Below are 26603 nucleotides of genomic sequence, written 5' to 3' on the forward strand. Positions count from 1 at the left end.
TCCAGGGATGGGGACTCCACCCCTGCCCTGGGCAGCTGTGCCAGGGCTGGACAGCCCTTTCCATGAAGGGATTTTCCCAAATATTCAACCTGACCCTCCCCTGGCACAGTTGGAGGCCGTTCCCTCTCCTCCTGTCCCTTGTTCCCTGGGAGCAGAGCCTGACCCCCCCCCCCGGCTCCCCCCTCCTGTCAGGGGGTTGCAGAGCCAGAAGGTCCCCCCTGAGCCTCCTTTGCTCCAGGCTGAGCCCCCCCAGCTCCCTCAGCCCCTCCTGCTGCTCCAGCCCCTTCCCAGCTCCGTTCCCTTCCCTGCACACGCTCCAGCCCCTCAGTGTCTTTCTTATCACATGGACATGGGGACTCTCCCAGCCCTCAGGGTCTGCCAGGATCAAACCTTGCAGATGTCCCAGCGTGTCTCCAGGCACATCCACCACTATGGATGTCAGCACCTGGGAAGGAGCCGCCTATAAACCTGCTTGGAGGCTCCAATTAATCCAATAATCCCATGGATTGGTGCTAATTCAAGGAGCAGGGTGAGGGCGAGCTTGGTGGTGAGGGAGGAGGAGTTGAACTGCAAACCCCTCGCCCCTTGGGGTTCCCGTTGTGGGATGCATCCCATGGGGTTCTTTCTTCTAAAAATAAAATGGAATCAGCACTTTTAAACCAGCTGGGTCCTCCTGTCCTGGTCCTGCTCCGTTGTGGCCTCTCAGTCTCCAGGTCTGAGCTGAATTTGGGGTGTTTTGAGGCCTCTGCTACCACCAGAGACTTGAGTAAATGAGGAATTTATTGTTACAAATCAAACAAGACTGGAATCTGATGGTCCCTGGCAAAGCTGGTCAAGGTTCTTCCCCCAGAGGGTGGTTGGGCACTGAACAGGCTCCCCAGGGCAGAGCTCAAGGAATGTTTGGACAACGCTCCCAGGGACAGGGTGGGACTGTTGGGGTGTCTGTGCAGGGCCAGGGGTTGGACTGGATGCTCCTTGGGTGTCCCTTCCAGCTCAGGACATTCCATGGCTGTATGACCCATGTAGCTGTCACTTGTCCCCGGGGTCCTCTGCCCTGGAGCACCTTTGGGGTGTCACCAACCGCTCTCACCGGCCCCTCTCTCTTCTTTTCTCCCCCTCTGTGTCCCACAGGACCACATCCCAGTGCCCTACCAGCCGGATTCCAGCAGCAACCCCTCCTCCACCACGTCCTCCACGCCCTCGTCGCCGGCGCCGCCGCTGCCGCCCAGCGCGACACCCCCGTCCCCCCTGCACCCCTCCCCGCAGTGCCCGCGCCAGCAGAAGCAGTTCAACCTGCCAGGTACCTCCACAATCGTCTGGGCAGAGGGGCTCGTGCCCCCAGGGGGTCCTCAGGGTGAGGAGCTGCTCCCTCTGGGCTTATATTGGGATAGGGAAAAGGTGGAAGCAGCAATGAGCGGCAAGGATGAGTTTGGGGGAATTCAGGTGAGGAGTCTCTATCAAAGCTCCGGCTGGAAGAAGGGTCAGAGCCCAAGGTTTGGTTCAGTTGGGTCTTGGAAACCTCCCAAGGATGGGGCCAGCACAACCTGCTGCTCTTGAGGCTACGAAATCCTTCCCAGGCTTGGGTTCTCCAGGGCTCGTTGCCTCAACTGCGAGTGGAAATCAGGGTCTTACCCCCTCTCTAAGGACTCCTTGGGTTGACTTCTCTGTGTCTTTGGGGTGATGGGCCCCCAAAATCTTGTTGTCAGCACATGTGGGGTGATAGTGGAGGGGAGGTGATGCTGGGAGTGTCTGACATCCTTGTCCCATCGAGGCTTGTCTGGGTACCTGGGACCCATCTGCTCCTGGAGAAGGGACACCCAAGGATCAGTTGGGTCCTGGTGGCTGCAGGACACAGGAGTTACAACATTAAATGACCAAAAAAAATAGCTCCTCCTGGGCTGAGGGAGTCTCAAAGCCTGTCCACCTTTGGGATGGCCTTGGGGCAGTGCTGCTGCTCCAGGGAACGTCCCTTCCTGGAGGGGAACAGCTCAGCATCACTCCTGGGGGTGTGGAGGGGCTCAGCTGTCCTCAGCCTCTCCAGCCGCTCCCAAAAAAGTCCTGGAGAGTGGAGAGGAGGGGGAGCCCTGGCCCTGGCCCTGACCCATCCCTGAGCTGCTGAAGCACCCGTGGCTGCCCTGGGGCTGGTAGCCCCTCTGTGCTCCATGACCTCAGGCCTCCTTGCTGGAGCAGAAGTTTGGGGTCCCTCCTGCACCCTCAAACCAGCAGTTAATGGTCCAGTAGGAAGAGGGATCAGGAGAATTCCTCTAGAGGAACCAGGTGGCACCTTCCTGCTCTGCTGTTCCTGCTGCACCCTGGTGACGCCGCCCTTCCCTCCTGACAAGCCCTGAGCTTGAGACGAGGAGGAGGGAGAAGAGGAGGAGGAAGTTGACTGGCAGAATTCATCCCACAACAAAACAAACATCTCCAAAAGCCTGGAAAAGCCCCAGCGAGCAAGCAGCAGGTCCTGGTGTGCCTGGAGAGGCTGAAGCCACGCCCGAGGCTCCCTCAGTGGAGTGCCCAGGACTCGAGTGGGGGCTGGAGGGGCCTGAGGAGGACAGTGGAGGAGCTGGGAGGAAACTCTGAACACCCCAACCCCTGAGGCCGAGATTTTGCCAGCCAAAGCTCTGGAGTGTCCACGTTCTGGGAGGACAATCCACAGCGCCACTGAAATCCCGAGGCCATGGCGTGGGTTTCCATCCCCAGTGTGTGGTGATCCAGCCAGAGCTGAAGCATCCTGAGGTCTCCACAGTGGGATAACGAGGATCAGAGCTATCAACATCCCCAATCCACCTGCTGGACCAGCCCTGGACCCTCCCTGGGCAGGGAAGAGGGTCCAGAATTTGGTGACCCCATCTTGTGTCACTTCTGGAGCAGAGACCTCCCTGAGGGTCTTTTTGAGACATTATTCATGTTGTTTAAAGCAGAAACAACAGAATTAACCCCCGAAATGGGCCCCTTATGGGAGCCTGGCAGGTTTTCCTGGCCAGCAGGGATGGAGTGGGACAGGATCAGACCCCAACAGCTCCGGGGGTGCTTGTTCCCTGCTTTCATTCCCTGCTTTCATTCCCTGCTTTCATTCCCTGCTCCAAATGGGAACTGGACCGACACAAAGCAGGACTCACTGTGCTTTCATCTTCCCTGGAGGGAAGTTCTCCATGGTTCATCCCATCAAGATGGTCATCCCAGGGATTAGGATTTGAGCTCGGAAATGGCGACACGGGGACCTTTTCCTGCCGGAATTACCTCTGAGGCTCCTTTGATCTCGGCTCAGGTCCTGCTGCAGAACTGAGGTCGAGCTCCAGGGTCTCAGAGCTGGAGAGGGGAAGGTGAGGGTTGGTCCTTGGGGTCTTGGAGCTTAAGGAGAAAGTGGTTTTTGAGCCGGTGCCAACCTCTGGAGGCCTCAGCAGCTCTGACTTTCTTCGTGCTCCTACACACAGGAGCTGAACCAGCCCTTGGATTTTGCCCACTGGAGAGAGCCAGTGAAGGGTCCCACCACCCAGAGCCCTTCTGCATCACTGGCTTTGGGCAGCAGCCCCCATGACTCCTTTCAGTGCACCAGAAGCTTGACAGGGAGCCCAGGAAGGACACAGCTCCAAAGATGGAAAAAAAGGGCTGAATTGGGCCAAAATGGGCGGCAAAATCCATCCCTTGGTGTCTCTGTGATGCCAAACGACCCCCAAAGACCAGCTGAGGGCCAGCACTCAAACCCCATGGCCTTTTCCTGGCAACCAGGTGTCCAAATCCCACCAGAGACTTCACAGATGACATGAACACTCTCCAGAGGGTGTAGAAGAGCAGCTGATGGGGGCAAAAATCAAATTATAATCCAGCCAGAGGTCTTAATTTTTGGCCTGGGCACCCAGCAGGGGTGGCTTCCTCTGGAGAGGTGGAGGTTGGGAGAAGTCGGGTCACACAGGGTCACACAACAACCCCACCTGGGGCTGAGGCTTCATGGAGCAGGACTGGGCATAGCTGGGAGCCTTTCCAGCTCTAGAGATGGATGTTTAACCCTCCCTTCTCTCTTTTCCAGCTTCCCATTACTACAAGTACAAGCAGCAGTTCATTTTCCCAGGTGAGGTTCCCTGGATAACGTGGGGTGCTGGGATCTCCCCTGGAGGGGTGGGTGCGTGGCTGGCCCTCCTAAATCCCTGGATTTGTGCCAGGGAGGCTGTGCTGGGCTGGGATTTGCCCCCCCAAAAGCAGTATATGGATGCAGGGCCGTGCAGTGGGAAGGTACTGTGGGGTTGGGTGGCCCTGAGTGACCCCCAGCCCTGGGTCAGGGTGTCACTAAAGCTGACCTGTGGGGGAAGGGAAATTTTAAGCAGGGTTTAGTCGCCCTGGGTGCCCCCCAGACCTCTCTCACTCCGCTCTCCTCTCTCCAGATGTGGTGCCTGAGACTCCAACCCGAGCCCCACAGGTCGTCCTCCACCCCGTCACCTCCAACACCATGTGAGTGGCTTCTCCTTCCCGTGTTCCCAAGCGGTGCCTCCTCCTGCACCCCTGTCGCTGTTTGGATTTGGCTCCCCGCCAAGCCCCTGAACCACACCAAGTGTTCCCCCCCTCTTATTAAAGGAAAGGGAAAAAGGAAAAAAAAACCCAAAGGACCCGAAATAAAACGAACTAAAGCAATTTTTTTTAATATATATATATATATATATATATTTACATGTATATACAAGAACTATATACACATAAGAAAAGAGAACCCCAACACCCCAAAACTAAAACAGAAAAGCAGATATATGCAGATGTACACAGCTAATGGAGAGCTAGCAAACAGAAGAATCTTAATACTTTCCTTAAGAAAGCAGAACTGCTCCCAAGTCAGCAAAACAACAATCCTCACAGGCCTGACCAGGCCTCGCAGGCCTGACTAGGCCGCACCCCCACACGAGCAAGACTGGCCACAAGGACCTGCTGTCTGCAAGTTCGACGGAAGAGAAGAGGGTAGACTCTCCTCTCTCCTTATTTATACTCTTGCTTACGTAAAAAATAGGATGGAACACCGGGACATGGCCACTTCCCGAGTTTCGACCTGGTTACCAAGTGTAGTTGGTTGTAGTTGGCCTCTCGCCAAACCCCAACAGACCACAGCGAAAAAAAAACCCTCCAAAGGGAAAAAAATGGAATAGCAAAAGCTATATATATATAAAAAAATATATAACCAAAGAAACCCCAAACAGCTCCCAGAAATGGGGAAGGTGGAGGGAAAAAGGGAAAAAGGAAAAAAGGGGCAAAAAGGAACAAAAAACCAAAACAGATATGCACAATCAACAACTGAGGAACTAGCAGAATAAAGAATTAGCAAAAGAATATCTTACTACTTTCCTTGGGATAGCAGAATTGTGCTGAACGACCGCTGGCACCCTCCGCCTCCCAAGGTCTACAAGGCCTCACTAGGCCTCACTAGGCCTCACTCCCCCACACAATGAGAACTGACAGCAGAGAACCTGCACCTTCAGAACCACTGGAAGGGAAGAGAACGAAGGCTTCTCTTCCCTTCTTCTTTATACCCTGGCTTATGTAAAAATCGTAGGGAATCCTGGGAACATGGCCACTTTCTTGATTACAAACTGGTCACCAAGGAAGGCCTAGACTAAAACTGCCACACCAAGGAAGGCCTATATCAAACCATCACAACCCTGCATCCTCTGGGTACCCCAGGGTGTCCCCCTGGCTTTGCTGGGGCTCAGGGAGGCCTTTGGGGTGGGTGTTGCTGCTGCCCTGACCCAGCTCACAGCTCTGGGTTGTGTCTTGGTGAGGAGAAGAGTTGAGAGGAGAAGAGAGAAGGTTCATTTATAACCCACAGAAACTAGAAAAAAAATGGCTTTCAACCTACGAAGCCAAAGCCCAAGTGATTAATTAAATGATAATAAAATTATGAGCAGATAAGTAGGGTCTTTGAGACAGTTTTAGTAAAGGCAATTCTTGCAGCCCCACCTCCAATATTTTCGAGTCCCATAAGTTTTGCACTTAAATCAACTGTGAAATGCAGTGTCTGATCAACCTTAGGACTGTCTCTTCCCAGCAGGTTGAGCCCTAATCCAGCATTCCCTGATGTCCTTCCACTGCAGGGTCACCTGCTGAGCCTTTTGCTAAATGCCATTTTGGGAGGATTTGACGAGGCAGGAGTTTAACAGACAAGATCTTACTCCAGGGGGACCTCCCCTCGGGAGAGGGGATGGGAAGGACAGGGATGGAGCCACTGTCTCCCGGGGAAATTATTGGAAAAGTGGTGAAGTCGAAGCCCTGAAGTTTTTTTTTGCCTAAAGCAGGGTGGCAGGTGTAGGGTTGGCAGGATTTTGGGGTGGAAATAACTTTTAATATGTGAAATCTCTGATTCCTCTCTCCCTTCTCCCACTGAAAACAATCCATGGGAGTCACTGAGGTTCCCCCGGGCTTGGCTGGGTTAAAGAGCAGCCTCTGCTCTGGATACTCAGGATACTCAGGAGGCAGGAATTCGTGCCCTGGATGGGGATCAGGCAGGAGGAGCTGCTGCTCCTGCAAACCACCTGTCCATCCTGATGCTCTGCAGCCGCCCTGGGCTTTCCCTGCTGCTCCAAAAATCAGGATTGGCTCCTTTTGTATAGGCAGCTGGATTCCCCTGGGATTTATGGCTCTTTAGAGGCCATGGAATGGGATAGGACTCACAGGACCACTGTGCCTGAGTGGCCTGGGGAGTGTTGTGCTCTGCTGTCTCTGGGGAAGGACGTTGTTATTTATGTTATGGATAATAATAATTATTATTAATATATTTATATGATGCTTGAAAGCACCTGAGCTGCTCCAGCCGATTCCCTAACTCAACATCCCTAATTCCCTGTTAATTGTTGGATGCAGCAAGACCCTGGTGATGGGAGGTGCTGAGTAAACAGAGAAGGCAAAAAGCAGCTCCTGGCCCAGGGAGCTGGAAAACTCATCAAATTTGGGTGCTTTTACTGCAGGAAGGGTCTTTGAAACTTCCACTTCTCCAAAATAATTGAAAAAACTCGTTTTCTTCTCTCCTGGCCGCAAATCAGTGTTGCTTTTGGAATTCTGACCTTGGAAACCCCTAAAAATGCCACGAGGGTGTAAATCTGTCCCCGGGATTGGCCAGGGGTGACACCTCCCAGGGCACACGGACATGGAGCCTTCTTTCCTTGGGAAGTGGGAAGGAGACCCGTGTGTGCTCCCACATCACCAAACCCATCCTGGAATGTCACACATCCGACCTGAATGGATCATTTTAATCATCCCTGCTCCCTCCCCCTCTCCCACGGGAGCACCCAGGGATGGAGGGTGGGAAGGGGCTGCTGTCCCAAATCAACAGTGAACCTGACTCTTCTCCCCTCTGCTCCCTGGAATCCTGGTGCAGGGATCAGGCCTCGACGCCCACACACGTTCCCAACCTCCCTGTGGTTTTTACCTGTTTTTTTTACCTCAGTAATTCTTTCAACAGCCTGGAAGGAAACCCATTGCTTCAAATTGAAGTGGAGCCCACCTCGGAGGTGAGACGCTCGCTCCTGTGCTTAATGGAGCTTTATTTGATCTCCATCTTGGGGCACATTTTGCAGGAAGGGGAGAAGTCGAGCAGCTGTGCAGGGAAATTGCTGATAATTGAATTAAAGGCCAGGCATCCGTGTCCCCACCCCGTGCAGAGGGACCCTCACGGGCTCTGTGGGCGCCTTCAAGTTTATCATTCACTGGGGGCTTTTTAAGACGCATTAGAAACGTGGTGGAGGGGAAGGAGGGAGGGTGAGGGTGAGGACGGAGCTTTTAAAGGCTGTTGGAAATCCTGCAGGAAGTATAAACATGAAGGGAAAAGTCAGAGCCATTCTGGGGTGGGAGCAGTGGCACAGCTGGGCCAGGGTGGGAGGAAACTCGGCTTTCAGAGGAATTAATTCAATGCTCTGATGTGTCACAACCTCAAGTTTAACCCTGGGGTAAATAAATGCCTTCCTGCAAAGCACAGGGACGTGGTGGAGTCACCACCCCTGGGAGGGTTTAACAGACCTTGGGGACATGGCTTAGTGGTGGCCTTGGCTCTGCTGGGTTAGTGGTTGGACTTGATGGTCTCAGAGGGCTTTTCCAACCTAAAGGATTATGTGATTCCCTGAAAATCTGGGATTCTGCCTACTTTACATAGAACACAGTTGGCTTTGGAAGCAAAGGGAGCCTGGCTCCTCTGGGGCTGAGCGAATGGTAGGTGGGTCAGTGGGGTTTGATCCAGGTTATATTCCTCCTCTACAGTTTCCCCACGCTCACCACCCTTTCCCACCCCCCCTTCCAGAATGAGGAAGGCCCCGAGGAGGCGCAGGAATCCGAGGACGACTTCGAGGAGATGAACCTGTCGCTCCTCTCCGCCCGCAACTTCCCGCGCAAGGCCAGCCAGACCAGCATCTTCCTGCAGGAGTGGGACATCCCCTTCGAGCAGCTGGAGATCGGGGAGCTCATCGGGAAGGGCCGCTTCGGGCAGGTCTTCCACGGGCGCTGGCACGGCGAGGTGGCCATCCGCCTCATCGACATCGAGAGGGACAACGAGGACCAGCTGAAGGCCTTCAAGAGGGAGGTGATGGCCTACCGGCAGACACGGCACGAGAACGTGGTGCTCTTCATGGGAGCCTGCATGAGCCCCCCCCACCTCGCCATCATCACCAGGTAACGAGCCCTGGCACCCAGCTGGGAGCGGGTTTGATTCCCAGAGCGGTCAAACTTTGGTGTTGATCAGACTTTGGTGTTGGTCAGACTTTGGTGTTGGTCAGACTTTGGTGTTGGTCAGACTTCCTGTGGTTCAAGCTTTGGTGTTGTGTGGAGGGACCTGCCCCCACAGAGGGGTGTTCTCCCCGTGCCGTGGAGCAGAGAGCAAACCCAGCAAAGTGTGTCCGGGCACATTCTTGTCTGGGCTCACTCTTGTGCCAGTGCAGCTCGAGATGGGAACAGTTTGTTTTATCCAGGGATGGGAATAATCATAGAATCCTGAAAAGGTTTGGGTTTGGAGGGATCTTAAAGCTCAGCTCATCCCACCCCCTGTCATGGGACACCTCCCACTAGCCCAGGTTGCTCCAAGTTTATCCAACCTGGCCTTGGAGACTTCCAGGGATCCAGGGGCAGCCACAGCTTCTCTGGGCAACCTGTGCCAGGGCCTCCCCACCCTCACAGCCAGGAATTCCTTCCCAATCTCCCATCTGTCCCTTCCCTCTGGCAGTGGGAAGCCATTCCCTGTGTCCTGTCCCTCCATCCCTTTCCCCAAATCCCTCTCCAGCTCTTTTGGAGCCACTTCAGGCTCTGGAAGACTGGAAGGCTTCTTGCTGGGGAGCAAGCTGGGATTTGAGGGTCTCCCAAACCATGGAACACCTCCAGAGCTTCCTCAGTCTCCAAGAATTCCCACGTAGATGCCATCACCCACGTGCCTGGTGGGAAATGCAGCGTGGAGCCTCCCGCTGTGCTCCTTCCATGGGTGGGCAACCACAAAATCCCAGCTGGCCTTGAGGCAGAGAGGCTGCAGCAGCTCCTGGAGCAGCTGCTGTCGTGTGAAATACATTTATCCCTGAGAATTCCCTTATTTCCTTCACCCCCACACCATGTTTTCCACCCCGGTGCCACTTCACATCCCACCACGGGTGACTCTCTCTCTCCGAGAAGTTTCCCCAAGGTGAGGTTGAATTTTCCTCCCGACAGCATTTCCAGGAGCAGTGAGATGGCAACGCTTCCAACAGCCATCAGTGATGAAATATTGCATCATCCTTTCCTGACGTACCCTTGGAAGTGGCACCTCCCAGCCCACCCTGAACCCAGCTCTGCGGGGGTCGGGGTGAGGGGGGTGCTTTACTCTGCTCCTCGGGCAACAGCAAAGGATTCCAACCCAAATTTGTGGCCCCTCCTGCCACTCCCTGCCCTGCTGTGTTCATGGGCTGTGTTTGCCTCGGGAATTACATCCTCGGGAGACAGGGTGACTCCAAAGCTGGGCTGGCTCTGTCCCCCCCAGCTGGAGACTGGGAAAATTATGCCTTTTATTCCGGACCAAAAATTAGCCATCTGGGAAAATTCAGCAGCGTTTCAGATCTCCATCTATTAACCAGCTTCGGGCCAAAAAGCTCTTGGAAAAGTGTGCAAACACATGTATTGATGGATGAGTCAGAGCCCCCATCCATGTGTTACACCCTGTTCCCAGAGGAAAAGGCAGCGTCTCCAGCCCGCTCCCCGATCCCTTTGCAGCCCCTGTTTGCTCAGCTTTTCAGTGCTATTCAATATCAAACCCAATATATTCAATACCAAACCCAATATATTCATTTAGTTATTTTTTTCTCTTTTTGAGCCGCGTGGTGTCTTCTATCCTAATGCCTCTTTATAAAAAAACCATAAAGGTGCCACTTGTGACAGTTTGACAAAATAAATCCGTGCTCTGCAGCAGCCTGATGCCTTAATATGAGGGCTGGGAAGTGCTGCTTGCCTTGTTTCTCTTCCCAGCTGCACTTTGTCCCTTTTTTTTTTTTTAAGGTCAAAGTACAACTTGATTGAATTGCCCCAAATATAACCCGAGCTCGGAGCATCTCCAGGCATCACTTTGCTCTTTGCCTACAGCCAACAACCCATTTTTATCCATATTCTTCAAAAGCTGAAGCAACATCAGCTTTAAGATGAAGGAGAGGAGATTTAGATGGGATTTTGGGAAGGAATCCTTCCCTGTGAGGGTGGGGAGGCCCTGGCACAGGTTGCCCAGAGAAACTGTGGCTGCCCCTGGATCCCTGGAAGTGTCCAAGACCAGGTTGGACGGGGCTTGGAGCAACCTGGGCTAGTGGGAAGTGTCCCTGCCCGTGGCAGGGGGTGGGACCGGATGGGCTTTAAGGTCCCTTCCCACCCAAACCATTCTGGGATTCTGGGATCATGACAATTCTGCAATTCCAACTGGAACTGTTTGGTTTTGCCCTGCTGGGATTCCTGGGGCACAATCAGCTCATGGCCAGGGCTGGTTGGCACTGAGGGTGCAGGAAAGCCCATGGAGATGCTGGAAGGGGACTCAGGTCGGTCTCAGAGAACTTTTGGGAAGCCCAGGACTGCATCAGTGTGTATTCCTTAGCCCAAGGCTGATTTCCAGATGCAATTTTCCTACTTTGAAATGGGGCTGGTGCTTCCCCAGGAGACACCTTGGAGCTCTCAGTCTCATCCTTCCCATTTTCCAGGGTGACAGCTCAGGGATTGTAGGATTATAGAATAGTTTGGGTGGGAAGGGAGCTTAAAGCATATTCCAGTCCCACCCCCTGCCACGGGCAGGGACACCTTCCACTGGCCCAGGTTGCTCCAAGTTTATCCAGCCTGGCCTTGGAGACTTCCAGGGATCCAGGGGCAGCCACAGATTCTCTGGGCAACCTGTGCCAGGGCCTCCCCACCCTCACTGTGGAAAACTTCTCAGGTCCAACCCAATTCTTATACCTAAGGATGCTCCTTGCCCTCGTGCCCACAGTCCTTGGTTGAACATTTTTGGGCGCTTCCTGGGACATCTCTGATCATCTCCTGTGGGGAAAACCCTTCTCACCACGTGGAATTCTCTATCCCATGAACATTTCAGGTGTTTCCTAAGGGATAAGACAGCCCTGGGGACTCTTCTGCCATGGCACAGGTGGGAGCTGTGCTTGGGAATGAGTCTGGGGAGAGGATAACGTAGCAGGAGATGGATTGGGAATGGTCGAGGATATTGGGAATAGTCAAGGATATTGGGAATGGTCAAGGATACTGAGAATGATTCAGGATGTTGGGAATGATTCAGGATGTTGGGAATGGTCCGGGATGTGGCACTGGGAGAGGAGGGAGACCGATGACACCAAGCAGGGCAGAGCATCGCTCTTCAAACAGGAATTTTCCAAAGGGACTCAAGTTCTCCCTGTGGATTTATTGGAATAACTTTAAACAAGGCTTTGCTTGGAGTGGGGGAAAACCATTCCCAGCTGCCCAACACAAAGCCAGGATGTCTGGAATTCCTCACCCACTCCTCCCTGTGCTCCTCCCCGGGGCAGGACTGGGGCTGTGCAGCCCCTTTTTTCTTCTGGGTGCCCAGAGGTGGTCGCTGGAGGCCGTTTTTTTCCACCAAATCCAATTTCTTGGAGCTGTTAAAGAAATCTCTGCTTTCCTGCCGGCACCCTGGGAGCAGCTGCCTGTCCCTGGAAGGGGCTTCACCACGTCGAGCCACCCGGCGCTGCCGGAAGGGGGTTATTTATAGACGGGTTTATTTTTACTTTTTCCCATCCCTACGTTTTCCTTCCTGATTGCTGGTGATATTCAAGGATTGTCTGATTAGCAGAAAGAAATCTCCCCCTCCAGAACTGACATCCCACGGGGAAAAGCTGGCAGGGGAAACTGAGGTAGTGGATTGCTCAGGGTGTGGTGGAGAAGGGAAGGCTCCAGGGAGATCTGAGAGCTCCTTGCAGGGCCTAAAGGGGCTCCAGGAGAGCTGGAGAGGGACTGGGGACAAGGGATGGAGGGACAGGACACAGGGAATGGCTTCCCACTGCCAGAGGGGATATTGGGATGGGATATTGGGAAGAAATTCTTCCCTGGGAGGGTGGTGAGGTGCTGGCACAGGTTGCCCAGAGAAGCTGTGGCTGCCCCTGGATCCCTGGAAGTGTCCAAGGCCAGGTTGGACAGGGCCTGGAGCAACCTGGGAGAGTGGAAGGGATCTGGAACTAGATGATCTGTAAGGTCCCTTCCAACCCAAACCATTCCATGATCCCAGAGCATTTCTGAAGGGCCTGTCAGATCCCACCCCTCTCTCCCCACTCCTGGGTGTATTTTGGGAGCAGAAGCCACGGATTCCTGCCTCTCCTAACCCTGCCCATGTCCCAGCACCCGCTCTGGTAGCCAGATCATCCCACTCTCAAGTTGTTTTCCCCTTCTCTCTTCCCACTGCCAGAGGGAGAGATGGGATATTGGGAAGGAATTCCTGGCTGGGAGGGTGATGAGGCCCTGGCACAGGTTGCCCAGAGAAGCTGTGGCTGCCCCTGGATCCCTGGAAGTGTCCAAGGCCAGGTTGGACTGGGCTTGGAGCAACCTGAAGGTGTCCCTGCCCATGGCAGGGGGTGGAATGAGATGAGGTCCCTTCCAGCCTTCCAGGTCCCTTCCAACCCAAACCAGTCCGTGGTTCCTGAGTTGTGTCCGAACGCGACCGGCAAAGGCAGAAATCCAGCATTTTTCAGCACTGGGAGGTGGTGACTCCCAGGAACACTTCCATCAGAGCCACTAATAGATCTTCTCTGGGGTAATGAGCAGTGGGGACAGTTAACATTCATCTTAATTAGTCCTGAGCAAGAGGAGTGGGAGCCTCGGTGCTTTGAGCGCTGCCGAACGGGCGGAGCGGAACAGCATCAAAGTCCTCGGCTCGGTGGAAGTGAAAGGACTGAAAAAACACCCTGTTTGCTGCTCCCAGGGAAATAACAACCTGGGCTTGTTGGTGTTCAGTGAGACAAAGCCAGGCCTGGCTAAGCTCGTGTCAGCTCTTTCAGGCTCCTGGCCCCGGCCTGGGATTAGAGGTAAAGCCTCAGCCACCCAGAGATCCTTCAAAGGACAAAGTGGAACCCTTTTCTGTTCCCCACAAAGGGGGTGGATTGCAGAAATCACCATGGTTTAGGATTCTGGGTGTTCCTTCCAAGAAAAGAAAAAAAGGGGGGGGATTTTAATGCTTTTTGATCCAAGGCTCCAAGTTCTCATCGAGTCTGGGATGGGAGTGGGGGGATCAACACACTGGATGCGGGGTCACCGGTGGCTCCTGTGGGTTGGGAATGTTGTTTGGAAGGTGGGAGTGAGGTTTTCTGCTCTGAAGGGCAGGAGAGGAGGTTGGGGCTGGAGTTTGCCTGCACTTGGAGCCCCCTCTGCCTTGTGGGGTGGGGGACACGGGTGTAGCTTTGCTCAGATTACTCGGTTTTTGGTTAAAAGCCCAAACGTGGCGCTTGGAATCTGCACAAAGAGCCTGGGATTTGCTCCCTCGGATGTTTCCAGCTGAGTTTTGGCCCCTCTCTTGTCGTGGTGTGATGCCAGAGCAACCTCAGCTTTACAGGAGCCCCCTCGATGGCCGCTGGCGATGCCACCAGGGCCCTGATTTATGTCCCTGCTCTGACATGCCAGGAAGACCAAGGGGAACAGTGAAGAACATCAGGAATTAAGCTTGACCTTGGCAGAACTGTATAAAGAGAATTAATTTGTTGAAGGTGCCTCTCAGCAGAGGAACTCGGAGTGTTTCTGCCGGAGAGGGAGTATCTCCCAAGCCCTTCCCTGGAGCTGGTTGGCAGTGGGGGAACATAAACCCAGTCCCTCTCCTAATGTGAGACACTAAAGATGAAACGAGAGTTTGTTGTTTTGTTGGGTTTTTTTTTCTCTGTGGCAAACTGGCTTTAATAACAGGGAAACAAATTACCTGGTGCTAATTAACAGGGAAGGTGTGAGAGCGAGGGATGGGAAGAATATCCGAGATGTTACAGCTGCATTTTCCTGGATAACTTTCTTGTACCCCATGGGCTAAATATTGGGGGTTGTTTTGATTTTATCATTTATTTCCATGCTGGATTTTGGCAATATCTGATGCTTGGCTCTGCTGCCTGGAGGAACAAGCCCAGCTCCTCGGAAGGGATGCTCTCCCATCCCTGGACCCTGCTCCCTGTGGGCATGGAAAAGCTCTGGATAAAGCTCAGCTTTAAACCCTTGGCTCTTCCAAGCCTCGCCCAGTGCCAACCCTCCTGACATTTACAGTGTCCTGGGAAGGATTCCAAATCCTGGGAAGGATTTGGGGCTTGTAAATCTTGATGCTAAGGGGGCTAGGGGCTGAGGGGGGGGGTATTCACTGTGATTTGAAGGGTGGGAGGGAAGGGGAAGGTGTAAATCATCACACTTAGGACGGAACAGACTGAGGGACTTGGATTTTCCCTGTGGATGCTCCAGGGCTGTCCAAGCCAGTGCCTGGTGCTTGCAGCCAGCCCGTTGTTCTCTCCAGGGATCCATGCTGTCCATTTGATGGACAACAAACTGAAGGAAGAAGGAGGCCAGGTTGGATGGAGCCCTGAGCAACCTGACCTAGAGAGGGGGAGAGGGGCATCCCTGCCCATGTCAGGGGCTCGGAACAAGAGGGTCTTTAAGGTCCCTCCCAACCCAAACCATCCTGGGATTCGGTGAAATTGGATTTTTCTCCTTGCTGCAACTAATTAAAGAGCATCCTCTCAGCCTCCTTTCCTGCCCTGGAAAGTTAAATAGAAGCTCTAAATCCTGAGCACTGGGAGGGAAACTGAGGCCCGGAGCTGGCACATTGTTTTTTTCCGTGCCAGGCTGGAAACACTCATGGGCAGGACAAGAGGGAATGGCTTCCCACTGCCAGAGGGTTAGATGGGATATTGGGAAGGAATTCTTCCCTGGGAGGGTGGGGAGGCCCTGGCACAGGGTGCCCAGAGAAGCTGTGGCTGCCCCTGGATCCCTGGAAGTGTCCAAGGCCAGGTTGGACAGGGCCTGGAGCAACCTGGGAGAGTGGAAGGGATCTGGAACTAGATGATCTGTAAGGTCCCTTCCAACCCAAACCATTCCATGATCCCAGAGCATTTCTGAGGTGCCTTTCAGATCCCACCCCTCTCTCCCCACTCCTGGGTGTATTTTGGGAGCAGAAGCCACGGATTCCTGCCTCTCCTAACCCTGCCCATGTCCCAGCACCTGCTCTGGGAGCCGGATCATCCCGCTCTCCTCAAGTTGTTTTCCCCTTCTCTCACTTTCTGCTGCGTTCCCTTTGCTGGCAGTTAAATAATGGAGCTCGTAGATCACAGAATAAATAGGTATCGACTTCATGCCAGAGGCTGGATCAGAATTGATTGACCCGTGGGAATACACTCCCTCCCGATCAATAGGAGGCCATCAGGCTGGATAAATCTTGATAACGACCGACAGCAGGAAAGTCAATATGTGTATTAATATATACATTAAGTGAGTGTGTATCTTCCACCTGCAGACAGCGTGGCTTTTGGCTGCTCGTGGAGAGGGATGGGATGGGCTGGGGAGGAGACTGGAATACCCCGAGAGAAGAAGATCATGGAATCATGGAATCATGGAATCGTGGAATCATTGAATCATAAAATCATGGAATCATCGAATCAACCAGGTTGGAAAAGACCTCTGAGATCATCAAGTCCAACCCTTGATCCAACCCTGCTGTGGATTCCCAGCCCATGGCACTGATGCCACATCCAGTCTAACCTTAAACACCTCCAGAAACGGGGACTCCTCCCCCTCCCTGGGCAGCCCATTCCAATGGCTGAGCACTCTCTCTGGAAAAAATTCCTTCCTAATGTCCAACCTAAACCTCCCCTGGCACAGCTGAAGACTGAGCCCTCTTGTCCTACTGCTGGTTCCTGAGAGAAGAGCCCCAACCCCCGGGCTCCCCCCTCCTGTCAGGGAGTTGCAGAGAGTGAGGAGGTCTCCCCTGAGCCTCCTCTTCTCCAGGCTGAGCCCCCCCAGCTCCCTCAGCCTCTCCTCACAGCACTTGTGCTCCAGTCCCTTCCCCAGCCTCGCTGCTCTTCCCTGGACCTGCTCCAGCCCCTCAATGTCCTTCCTGAGCTGAGGGTCCAGAGCTGGACACAGCACTCCAGGGGTGGCCTCACCAGCGCTGAGTCCAGGCCAACAATCACTGCCCTGCTCCTGCTGCCACACTCTTCCTGAGCCAGGCCAGGATCCATTTGCCTTCTTGGCCACCTGGGCACACTCTGGCTCATGTTCAGCTTCCTGGCACAGTCCTGGCACGGTCAGGATGGTCAGGGCTGGGGTGTTTGATGCTGGAATGGCGTCGGTGCTGGCCGAGCTCCCCTTCCCCATCGGAGCCCCAAATCCCCACCCGCGGCTCAGCAGCAGCGCCTCTGGTGCTGCTCTGGTGGAGGGGGATCAGGGGAAGGGTCTGCTCTGTGTCCTCTGGTGGAGGGGGATCAGGGGAAGGTTCTCCTCTAATGCTCCTCTGGTGGAGGGTGATCAGGGAAAGGTTCTGCTCTGTGTTCTAAGGGGGTTTCAAACTGCCATAGTTCTATTTTGGCCGTGGTTTCTCAGGGAAAGTCCTTCACAAGGCGCTTTGCTGGAGAGGAAGGGATTTAACTGGGGTTTGAGGGAACGCCTGGGATGAAGAGCCCTGCTGAGACACATCCCACCAAGGATTCCTGCTCATGCCAGCTCTTCCCTCCGCTGTTCAGTGACATCTGAGCATCATTCCTTGTTTTTTCTGAGCACCCTCAATCCTCTCTAGGGCCATGCCTTTTTTATTCTGAGCATACTCAATGCCAGGGATCCTCTTTGAGGCCATTCCTTCTTTTTGTCTGAGTACCCTCAATCCTCTCTAGGGCCATTCCTTATTTTCTCTGAGCATTCTCAATGCCAGGAATCCTCTTTGGGGCCATTCTTTATATTTTTTGAGCACCCTCAATCCTCTCTACGTCCATGCCTTATTTTTTCTAAGCATCCTCAATGCCAGGGATCCTCTCTGGGGCCATTCCTTATTTTTCTGAGCACCCTCAATCCTCTCTGGGGCTATTCTTTATTTTCTCTGAGCACCCTCAAAGCCAGGAATCCTCTCTGGGCCATTCCTTCTTTTCTTCTGAGCACCCTCAATGCCAGGAATCCTTTCTAGGGCCATTTCTTCGTTTTTTTCTGAGCACTCTCAATGCCTGGGATCCTCTTTGTGGCCATCTCTAATTTTTCTGAGCACCCTCAATGCCAGGGATCCTCTTTGGGGTCTGGAAGAGCTGCTTGTGAAGGAACCACATGCTGGCATGCTGCCTAACCAAGAAACAAATCATTCCTGTGAAAGCATCATTAGTTTTTTAATAATAATTATAATTGTTATTACTATTCCAAAGTGGAGTTGGGTTCTAGCGAATCCAAAGATTTGCTTCATCCCCCTCTTCAAAAGAAGGTTGGGGTTTTTTTTAAAATTTCTTTTCTTTCCTGCAGTTCAAATAGTTCAAAATAGCAGGAGGATCAGGGCACAGGGAATATTTAAGGCTCCTTCAAAGGCAAGGAGGTCAAAGAGCCTTTCACATCCCCGTGCACCTCTCGGAGCCCGTTCCAAGAGTATCCTTTCCAAAGGCAGCAAGTGGCCGAAGCACCAAGTATTTCTGGCTGAGTTGTTTGCCAGTAGGGCTTTAGCCAAGCCACAGCACTCACCTGTCCCCCAGCTCTTCCCCCTGCAGCTGGAGGAGAGCTGTCTCCTCTGCCGCTTTCTCCCTCAAATAAAAAATGCCTGCAGTTGGCTTTTTCCTAAATAGCTTGTTTTTTTCCGAAGTGACGATGGAGTTGGGTGACTTTTCGGGGAGGTTGATCCCCCTCCTCCTCCTCCTCCTCCTCCTCCTCCTCCTCCCTTCCCCCTCCTGGTGCAGCCCTCGTGGCTCGGCTGTGCCGGCTGCAGTTATCTCCCGTGCCAGCTGCTGGCAGGAAAATTCTGCTGCCTAAGTAATATCCGTCAAAAGCCGGTGCTTCCATCGGGAGATAGCGGCAGCGGGATGAGGGATCGTCTCTCCGGGGCTTTTCTGTTTCCCCGCTCTGGTTTCGCCCTGCAGAGGCTCCTCCATGAGGAGCAGGAGCCGGGTGTCTCTGAGCTCCAAGGTGGGGGGATCTGGGCTTTGCCATGGCCAAAAATGTCGCTCGTGGCAGGTCATGAATTCCCTGTTTTCCCGTTGGGGTTGCTTTGGGAGACTTGTGTAAGGGTTGGGTTCGGAGCTGGAGTTTGCTGGGACAAGTGTCTTCACCCCAGAGGCTCTGGTGGATGTTGGTGCTCAGCATCAGTGTCTGCAGGTTTGGGTCAAGAATTTTGGGCCACTGAGTCGCTGCTGCTTTCAGGGAATCACAGAATCATTTGGAAAACGATCCTTCAGATCATCGAGTCCAACCCTCGGGTTGGAAAAGATCCTTAAGGTCATCGAGTCCAGCCGTTCCCCCAGCACTGCCAAGGCCACCACGAACCCATGTTCCCAAGGGCCACATCCACATGGATTTTAAATGCTTCAGGGTCGGGGACTCCACCCCTGCCCTGGGCAGGACAACTCTTTCAGTGAAGTCATTTTCCCTGATATCCCACTTTTCCCGCCCTGGTCACGGTCCAGTGAAAATGGATGGTGCTTCTGAGGGTCTGGGGAGGAAGGAAACCACACGTTGCCTTTGTTTGAAGCAACAGGAATGGGGGGAAAGGCAAGTCCCTGCTTGGGATGGAAAGGAGAGCACAGTTGTTATCCTGGGGCTGCAACATTCCCATGCTAAACCTCGGGATGCTGGATATGTGTGGCTCAGAGACCTGCTTCGCTTCACCTGGAGGTTTGGGTGGTGAATCCCAGCATCCCTCAGGGGACGGGGGAACCTGGAGACATCTTTGTCCTTAGACTGAGACCCAACCAACTCATTGCAGCTCCTGCTGGGGTGATCCCGGTGTCCCTGGGGTGATCCCGGTGTCCCTGGGGCGGTGTTTGGATGCAGAGGGCTTGGAGAGCTGGAGCTGGATGGTGCCACTGCAGGGAGGACGTGCCTCCAGGGGCTGAGATTCCCTGTCAACTTAGAGGAAAACAAAGCCTAGGGGATAAAAATTCCCCCAAAGCTCTCCCTTTTTTTGCTGCTCTTCCAGCCTCGTTTGATTTCCCGTTTCGTGAAACGCGCCGGGAGCTGCCGAGATGCAAAAGCACAACTGCCAGACGCCTCCAAAAGAGAAAAACAGGATAATGTATGGAAAGAGCTTCCTGAAAACTTCCCAAATAAGTCAGGAACGGGCAGACGTGTGCAGCGCTGCTTTTTTTCCCTCTCTGCCATGGCTAGTCCTGCTCCAATGAAATTAAATAAGTCCCAGCTCGGTGGTTCCTGTTGCTCTATCTTTCTTAATATTCCCCAAAGGTTCCCTTTTTTTCTGTGAAATACTAAAAATGAGCAAACTGGTGGGGAGTGTGGGAGCATCCGAGCAGCCCCTCCTCGGCTCTGTCTTTCCTCCAGCACAGATGTAACCTGCCAGCAGAGGTATTTTTATATTAAAGCACTTCTTATTAATTCCCCCTCTCTCTCCTGTCTCCCCTGGGTGTTTAGTGCCGACTGTCACCATGGAATCGGAGCTGGCTCCCCATAAATCCATAGGCGGGCAAGGAATGAGCTTCCCGGGCTCTGGCATTTGTCACTTCGGGGTGTTCCAACGAGCCCGGAGGATTTAACGGGTGTTTCTGGGCATGGTTGGGCAGGGGGAGGAAAGCACAGAGCGCCGGGGAGAGAGCTGGAAGGGATCCCTGCTCCAGGCCAGGCTGGGGCTCCAACCCTGGGGAGATGCTGGCCATCGATGTAGAGGCGGTGGCCACCAGTGTTGAGAGGATGGCCACCAGTGTAGATGTGTTGGCCACCAGTGTAGAGTTGATGGCCACCAATGTAGATGTTTTGGCCACCAGTGTAGAGATAGTGGCCATCAGTGTAGCTGTGGTGGCCACCAGTGGAGAGGTGATGGCCACCACTGGAGAGGTGATGGCCACCAGTGGAGAGGCAATGACCATCAATGCAGAGGTGGTGGCCATTAGTATAGAGGTGGTGGCCATCAATGTAGAGTCCATGGCCATAGTGTAAAGGTGGTGGCCACCACTGTAGAGGCGATGACCAGCAATGTAGAGGTGGTGGCCATCAATGTAGAGGTGGTGGCTGTCAATGTAGAGGTGGTGGCCATTAATGTAGAGGTGTTGGTCACCAGTGTCATGGTGGTGGCCATCAGGGTAGAGGCGATGACCAGCAATGTAGAGGTGATGGCCACCAGTGGAGAGGCGATGGCCATTAGTGCAGAGATGATAGCCACCAGTGTAGAAGTGATGGCCATCAATGCAGAGGTGATGGCCATTAGTATAGAGGCGGTGGCCATCAATGTAGAATCCATGGCCATCAGTGTAAAGGTGGTGACCACCACTGTAGAGGCGATGACCATCAGTGTAGAGATGGTGGCCATCAATGCAGAGGTGATGGCCATCAGTGTAGAGCTGGTGGCCACCAGTGTAGAGGTGATGGGCATCAGTGTAGAGATGGTGGCCTTCAGTGTAGAGGTGATGGCCACCAATGTAGAGATGGTGACTATCAATGCAGAGGTGATGATCATCAATGTAGAGGTGTTGGCCACCAGCGTAGAGGTGATGGGCATCAGTGTAGAGATGGTGGCCTTCAGTGTGGAGGTGGTGGCCATCAATGTAGAGATGGTGACCATCAATGCAGAGGTGATGGCCACCAGTGTAGAGATGGTGGTGGCCATCTCTACAGAGGTGGTGGCCATCAATGTAGAGACAATTACCATCAGTGCAGAGGTGATGATCACCAATACTGCAGAGCAGGGTAAAGCCCCCCCGGGGATGGCAGACGGCCGAGGCAGTTTTCACGTCGAAGAGCAAGAACACCAAGAGGCAGCGCTCCAGCTCTTCCTCACTCATCCCTCCCAATCGTTCCTCTGCGAGTCGCCTTGGCTTTGCTCCCGTTGCTGATGCCTTCAGCCCACGTTGGTAAATGTAGAGTGTTTATAAAGCAATTTGGGATTTGGCTTGCTTGGCTGAACACTTCAGAAACTCATTTCGAGTCGAGAGTTGCATCTGCAGCGGGATGGGGCCGGGACTGTCCTGGCGCCGGGGAAGGCTGCGAGCCGTGCCGGGGTGGAGAAGGACCTTTGCATCTCCCTGAGCCACTTGGATGGGCTGTCCCTGCTGCCCCTCGGCTCTGGATGGGGTTTGATGTGCGATCAACCTGCCCGCTCCGCCGACAGGTGGGACGGAGAAGTTCGGGAGGAGAACACAAGTGTTCCTTTCCGAGCGTGCTCTTCAGCAGTGAATGAACCGGCACCCGCCTCGAGATGCAAATCTCCTGCCTTTGTTTGTGGCCCTGTGATCCCCAGCCTCAGATGATGCCTCAATGCCCCCGTGGAGCGCGGAGCTCTCCGGGTGGGAAGGCGGGAGAGGATTCGCGTGCCCCGCGCTTTGTTCCCTCCGCTGCCGCCCGAATGGGGAGCGATTGAACGGTAGGCGAGGAACGAGGGGAAGCGAAATTGTTGGGCTCTGCCATGAAAAGGTTCTGCAGGTGGTGGCTGAATGGGCTCAGGTGCTGCATAATAGGTATCAACCGGGCTTTATCTCTGCGTTGGCAGCTCCTTATCCGGCAAGAAAACTCCGATGTGCCGGCGCGGCGGTCACGGGTTGAATTAATTCGGAGCGGTTATTCATCGAGGGGAGGAGAGGAGCACCTGGGCTGCCTTGGAGGCTCTCCCAGGGTCTGAGGAGCAGTGGTGACACGTCCCATGTGGTGGTGCCACCACCCCGGGGCTGAGCGGTGGCCGCTCTCCCTGTGCCGGCGCTTGTGCCGGCTCCATCCGCTGCCGCCTTTAGTGCCATCCCTCCCTAAATGAAGTGGAGAGATGGGAATCTCATCAGTCAAGGACTGCAGGCTCTGCTCTCGGGGTTATCTCAGCAGCTCAGATAGGCAGAAATTTGAGGATTTTCCTCTAAACAACCCTTTGCCAGGAAAACAGCTGATCTTAACTCGCTTTGGGGCTGAAATCGAGCCCGGTTCCAGCACTAATCCACTCGCTGCATTTACAAATGTCAATTTGGGACCAATTCAGACCACGAGCAACTCGCTGTAATGGTTTCCTCCGGGGGAAAACAAGCATTTGCTGGGGAATGGGGAGGGCTGGGGGAACTCCTCTGGGTGCAGGCAGGTCATGGAGGTGGCTGTTGTGTAGCAGAGCTTAAAACTTCACGGGTTTACGTGCAGAAAAATACGCTGTGCTGGAAGGAGAGTTTGTGCCTGTCGTTATTTTGCACCCTTTAATTCCAGTTGCAGAAACCCGAAGGGTTTTATCACTGATTTCCAAGCAGGAGTTTGAGTGCTTGGATCCTAATCTTCAGCAAATTCACATTTGAGTGCGGCCCAGCTCTTGCAGAAGATAGGGAGAGACTGGTTTAGGGGGAGATCGTGTTTGGAATTGCGGTTGCCTCAGGTCTGCATCCAGCTGGGGTGCTCAGGGACGTGCTGAGACACCTGAATAGGGAAAACCATCCCTGAGGAAGCAGCTGCTGCCCTGAAATCCCCACTTGTGTCCAGCAAGGCTATTTCCAACACAGCCAGTGATGAAATACTTTGGAGGATGCTGTTGTCTTTCCAAAACCCGTGGGATATGGGGCTGGTCCCATTCCTGTTTTGCTGCTTGACCTGAAAATTGTGCTCTCTGCCCATGGAAGGATGTGGAGCTTTTGGCTCAGGAGCAGGAGGGACCTTTGTGCTCATGAGCTTCTGAAGTTTGGGTTTCTTCTGGGTTTTGTAGGCTCATGGAATGGTTTGGGTGGGAAGGGACCTTAAAGCTCACCTCATTCCACCCCCTGCCATGGGCAGGGACACCTTCCTCTATCCCAGCTCCAAGCCTCATCCAAACCCTCCTGGCATCCCTCCCCATGGCAGGGAGCTGGAACTATACGGCCTTAAAGGTCCCTCCCAACCCAAATCATTCTATGACTCTATTCCATGATGATTTTCATCCTAAAAGGACAAACCCCATTATTTTCCAGGGGAAAAATCCAGCCCAGTGTTTGGCATTCCCAGGGCTGCAGGAACTGGGTGAGGGCAAAGCTGGGGGAGAGCAGAGGAATTAAACCCTGTAACTTTTAATTTGTTAACCAGAACAGAAGCAAATTAACAGCTGCGGGCGCTGAAGGCTCTGTAACAAGATGTGTGTTGGGCACTTGATTTCCCAGGCACAGGTATCCAGTCTCATCCTTCCAAAGTTTCCCAGTAATGAGCGTGGGTGGATACAGAAAAGCAAAAAAGCCCTTTTTTGTGGGCGGGAGTCGAGGCAGCATCCACCCACGGACTCCATTATGATATTCAAATGTCAATATATTTTTAATTGGTTTATATCCCCCCCTCCCCCCCATCCAGCTGCCTTTGGTAATTAAGGCTCTGTAAATAGATTTTACTGTAATTGGTACGAGAAGGAAAATTGGAGGACATTGTACAGTGCATCGGGTTGGGCTGTTCTTTTTTTTTTCTTTTTTTTCTCCCCCCTCCCTGTCTTCCCTCTTTTGACTCATGTTACATCTGTGAGCATTGTATCCTCCGGGGGGGGGAGAAGAGGCGGGGGAGCTGTGGCCAGTTTTGCACAAAAAACTCTGGAGCGAGAGGCCCAGGTGGTTTGCTCATGGCTGGGACACGGGGAAGAGCCAGGAACCGGCCCAGGATACCCCTGATGGTGCTCAGCTCCAGCACCAAACTGGGGAGACCCCCCAATTTCCACGCTGGATTCCACCTGCCTCGAGATGTGGCCAAAGCTCTTGTGACTGTTTATAATTCCCAGCCTCTGCCTTTCGTCATTTGGGGATGTTTCTTGCCATAAACTGTGTTTTTTCTCTCTCCCTCTCGCTGTTCTTCCAGCCTGTGCAAAGGACGGACTCTCTACTCGGTGGTGAGAGACGCCAAAATCGTCCTGGACGTCAACAAGACGAGGCAGATAGCACAAGAGATCGTGAAGGTACCGTGTGGTGGGGGCAGCCCGGCACTGGGGGGGGTCTGCATCCAGCCCAGATCCCGGTGGGATCACCCCGGGCAGTGGGAGAGAAGCAGCCAAGGGTTCTGGGCAGGATGGCCCTGCTTGGCTCTAAAATCCAGGTCTCCTCAACCTCCCTCCCGTGCTTTGTGTGGCACCAAGGCTTCCATGGGGTCCCCGTGACTGGGGCACATCCTGGTTGCTGCTCCTCTTCCCTCTTGGAAGCGCAGGTGTTGGAGCCCAGCTTTGCTCTGGGAATGAGTTGCTGGTTGGATATTCCTCTCCTCTTGTAAAAGAAAGTAATAATCATGGAATTCCAGAATGGTTTGGGTGGGAAGGGACCTTATATCTCATCTCATTCCACGCCCTGCCATGGGCAGGGAGACACCTTCCACTATCCTGGGTTGCTCCAGGCTCCATCCAGTCTGGCCTTGGACACTCCCAGGGATGGGGCAGCCGCTTTCCTGGCCACCTGTTAATAATTCCTGCTGTTAATAACCTGCTGTTGGTCCGAGGTTTCCACATCTCCACAGCAAAAGCATTCCCAGAGCCAGGGCTCCCAGCGGAGCCAGCGCCGTGGTGCCGGTGGCAGGACACTGTGGTGCCACGAGGCAGAGCACACGTGCAGTTCTGAGACCTGAAAAAGCTTCTCCTCTCCCAGAGATGACTCAAAGAGCATCTTTGACACTTCAGGCGTGGAGGATCCTCACGTGGCAGGGTGGAGTGGCTGGGAATTTGGGTCCTGAGCCATCACAGCTTCCCAGAGGGTGTCTGCCATGGCCCCTGTGCCCGAGAGGTGTTGAGCTGTCTGCCAGAGTTGGGCTGTGCTGTGATTCCAAGCCTGTTTATCACCAAATGATACCAAAAGTATTTGGCACGTGTCCCACCCTGTGCCCCGCTCAAGGTCAGCCAACACCTCCACCCCAGAGCCCAGATCAGCTGGGGCTGAGCTCACATTTAACATATTGGGGGGGGGGGGGCAGAAATAAAAATAAGGTTTTCTGGCAGATCTTAACCCCTTTAAATATTCAAATCCGTGTTATAAACCAGAGTGTGTAGATCCTGCAGTAGATCCTGGATGGTGCCATCCCCTGGACAGTGCTTAGGCTGGCTCTGATTGCCTATTTTGCATTTTATTTACACCCAGATTCAGCCAAGAGCAGATTGCTTCTAAGCTTTTTAATTTCAATTCCTCAAATTCTCCTGAAGTCTCCGGGCAGGGGAGCACAGCCTGAACCTCTTTGCTAAGCCAGCATTGCAAGGGGTGTCTTGGAGCCACGGCCTGAGCTGGGGGTGTCTGAGGCACCAAGAGCCTCTCTCCTCTTCATTTCTACTTCTGATCCATATTTTCCTCTTTTGAGATCTGGATTTTTCCCACTGAGGCATCACGTAGTTTGGCCTCATATTTTTTCCCCTAACTTGTGCTCAGGTCTCTCACCTCCCGGGTGTTCCCAGAGGGAGATTCTGGCTCAGTTCAGCCCCTTTCTCTGGGTGGGTTCATTCCTTGGTGTGGGTTTTTTGAGGACGAGGATGAGAGTGTGGTCTCCTGCAGCTGGGGTGTGTTAGGGACAGCTTGGCAACCTCAAACAAGGGGTGTCTTGGAGCCACGGCCTGAACTGGGGGTGTCTGAGGCACCAAGAGCCTCTCTCCTCTTCATTTCTACTTCTGATCCATATTTTCCTCTTTTGAGATCTGGATTTTTCCCACTGAGGCATCACGTAGTTCAGCCTCATATTTTCCCCCCTGACTCGTGCTCAGGTCTCTCACCTCCCTGGTGTTCCCAGAGGGAGATTCTGGCTCAGTTCAGCCCCTCTCTCTGGGCGGGTTCATTCCTTGGTGTGAGTTTTTTGAGGATGAACCTCAAACTCTTCGTGGGGTTGAGAGGCACCACCAGCACGGGGGGATCCTCACCGGGTCGGTGAGATGGAAGCACCACCATGAAGAACATCAGCACCATCATCACTGTGAGGCAAATCAGACGTGGATCTGGCTATACCCCCGGCAGCATCCCTGTATCCCTGCATTCCTTCTCCTTGGAAGGATGGGATTGGGTGATCCTGTTTCAACCTGCAGGGCACGAGGACTTTGTGTCCAGTCCAGGTCC

At 53.6% G+C, this 26603-nt stretch overlaps 1 protein-coding gene across 3 annotated transcripts in view; it reads left to right on the forward strand.

Annotated features, from left to right (window-relative positions):
- Positions 1 to 26603, forward strand: part of KSR2 (kinase suppressor of ras 2) — a 102093-nt gene that overhangs the window by 56451 nt on the left and 19039 nt on the right. For all 3 annotated transcript variants that reach the window (XM_032705992.1, XM_032705994.1, XM_032705993.1), the window contains 6 exons: positions 1132 to 1300; positions 4031 to 4072; positions 4383 to 4449; positions 7439 to 7487; positions 8270 to 8637; positions 24388 to 24484. In XM_032705992.1, coding sequence (XP_032561883.1) covers positions 1132 to 1300; positions 4031 to 4072; positions 4383 to 4449; positions 7439 to 7487; positions 8270 to 8637; positions 24388 to 24484 — 792 coding nt within the window. The remainder of the gene's footprint in view (positions 1 to 1131; positions 1301 to 4030; positions 4073 to 4382; positions 4450 to 7438; positions 7488 to 8269; positions 8638 to 24387; positions 24485 to 26603) is intronic.

The sequence above is a fragment of the Chiroxiphia lanceolata genome, chromosome 18, assembly GCF_009829145.1.
Source record: "Chiroxiphia lanceolata isolate bChiLan1 chromosome 18, bChiLan1.pri, whole genome shotgun sequence".
Lineage (NCBI taxonomy): Eukaryota > Metazoa > Chordata > Aves > Passeriformes > Pipridae > Chiroxiphia > Chiroxiphia lanceolata.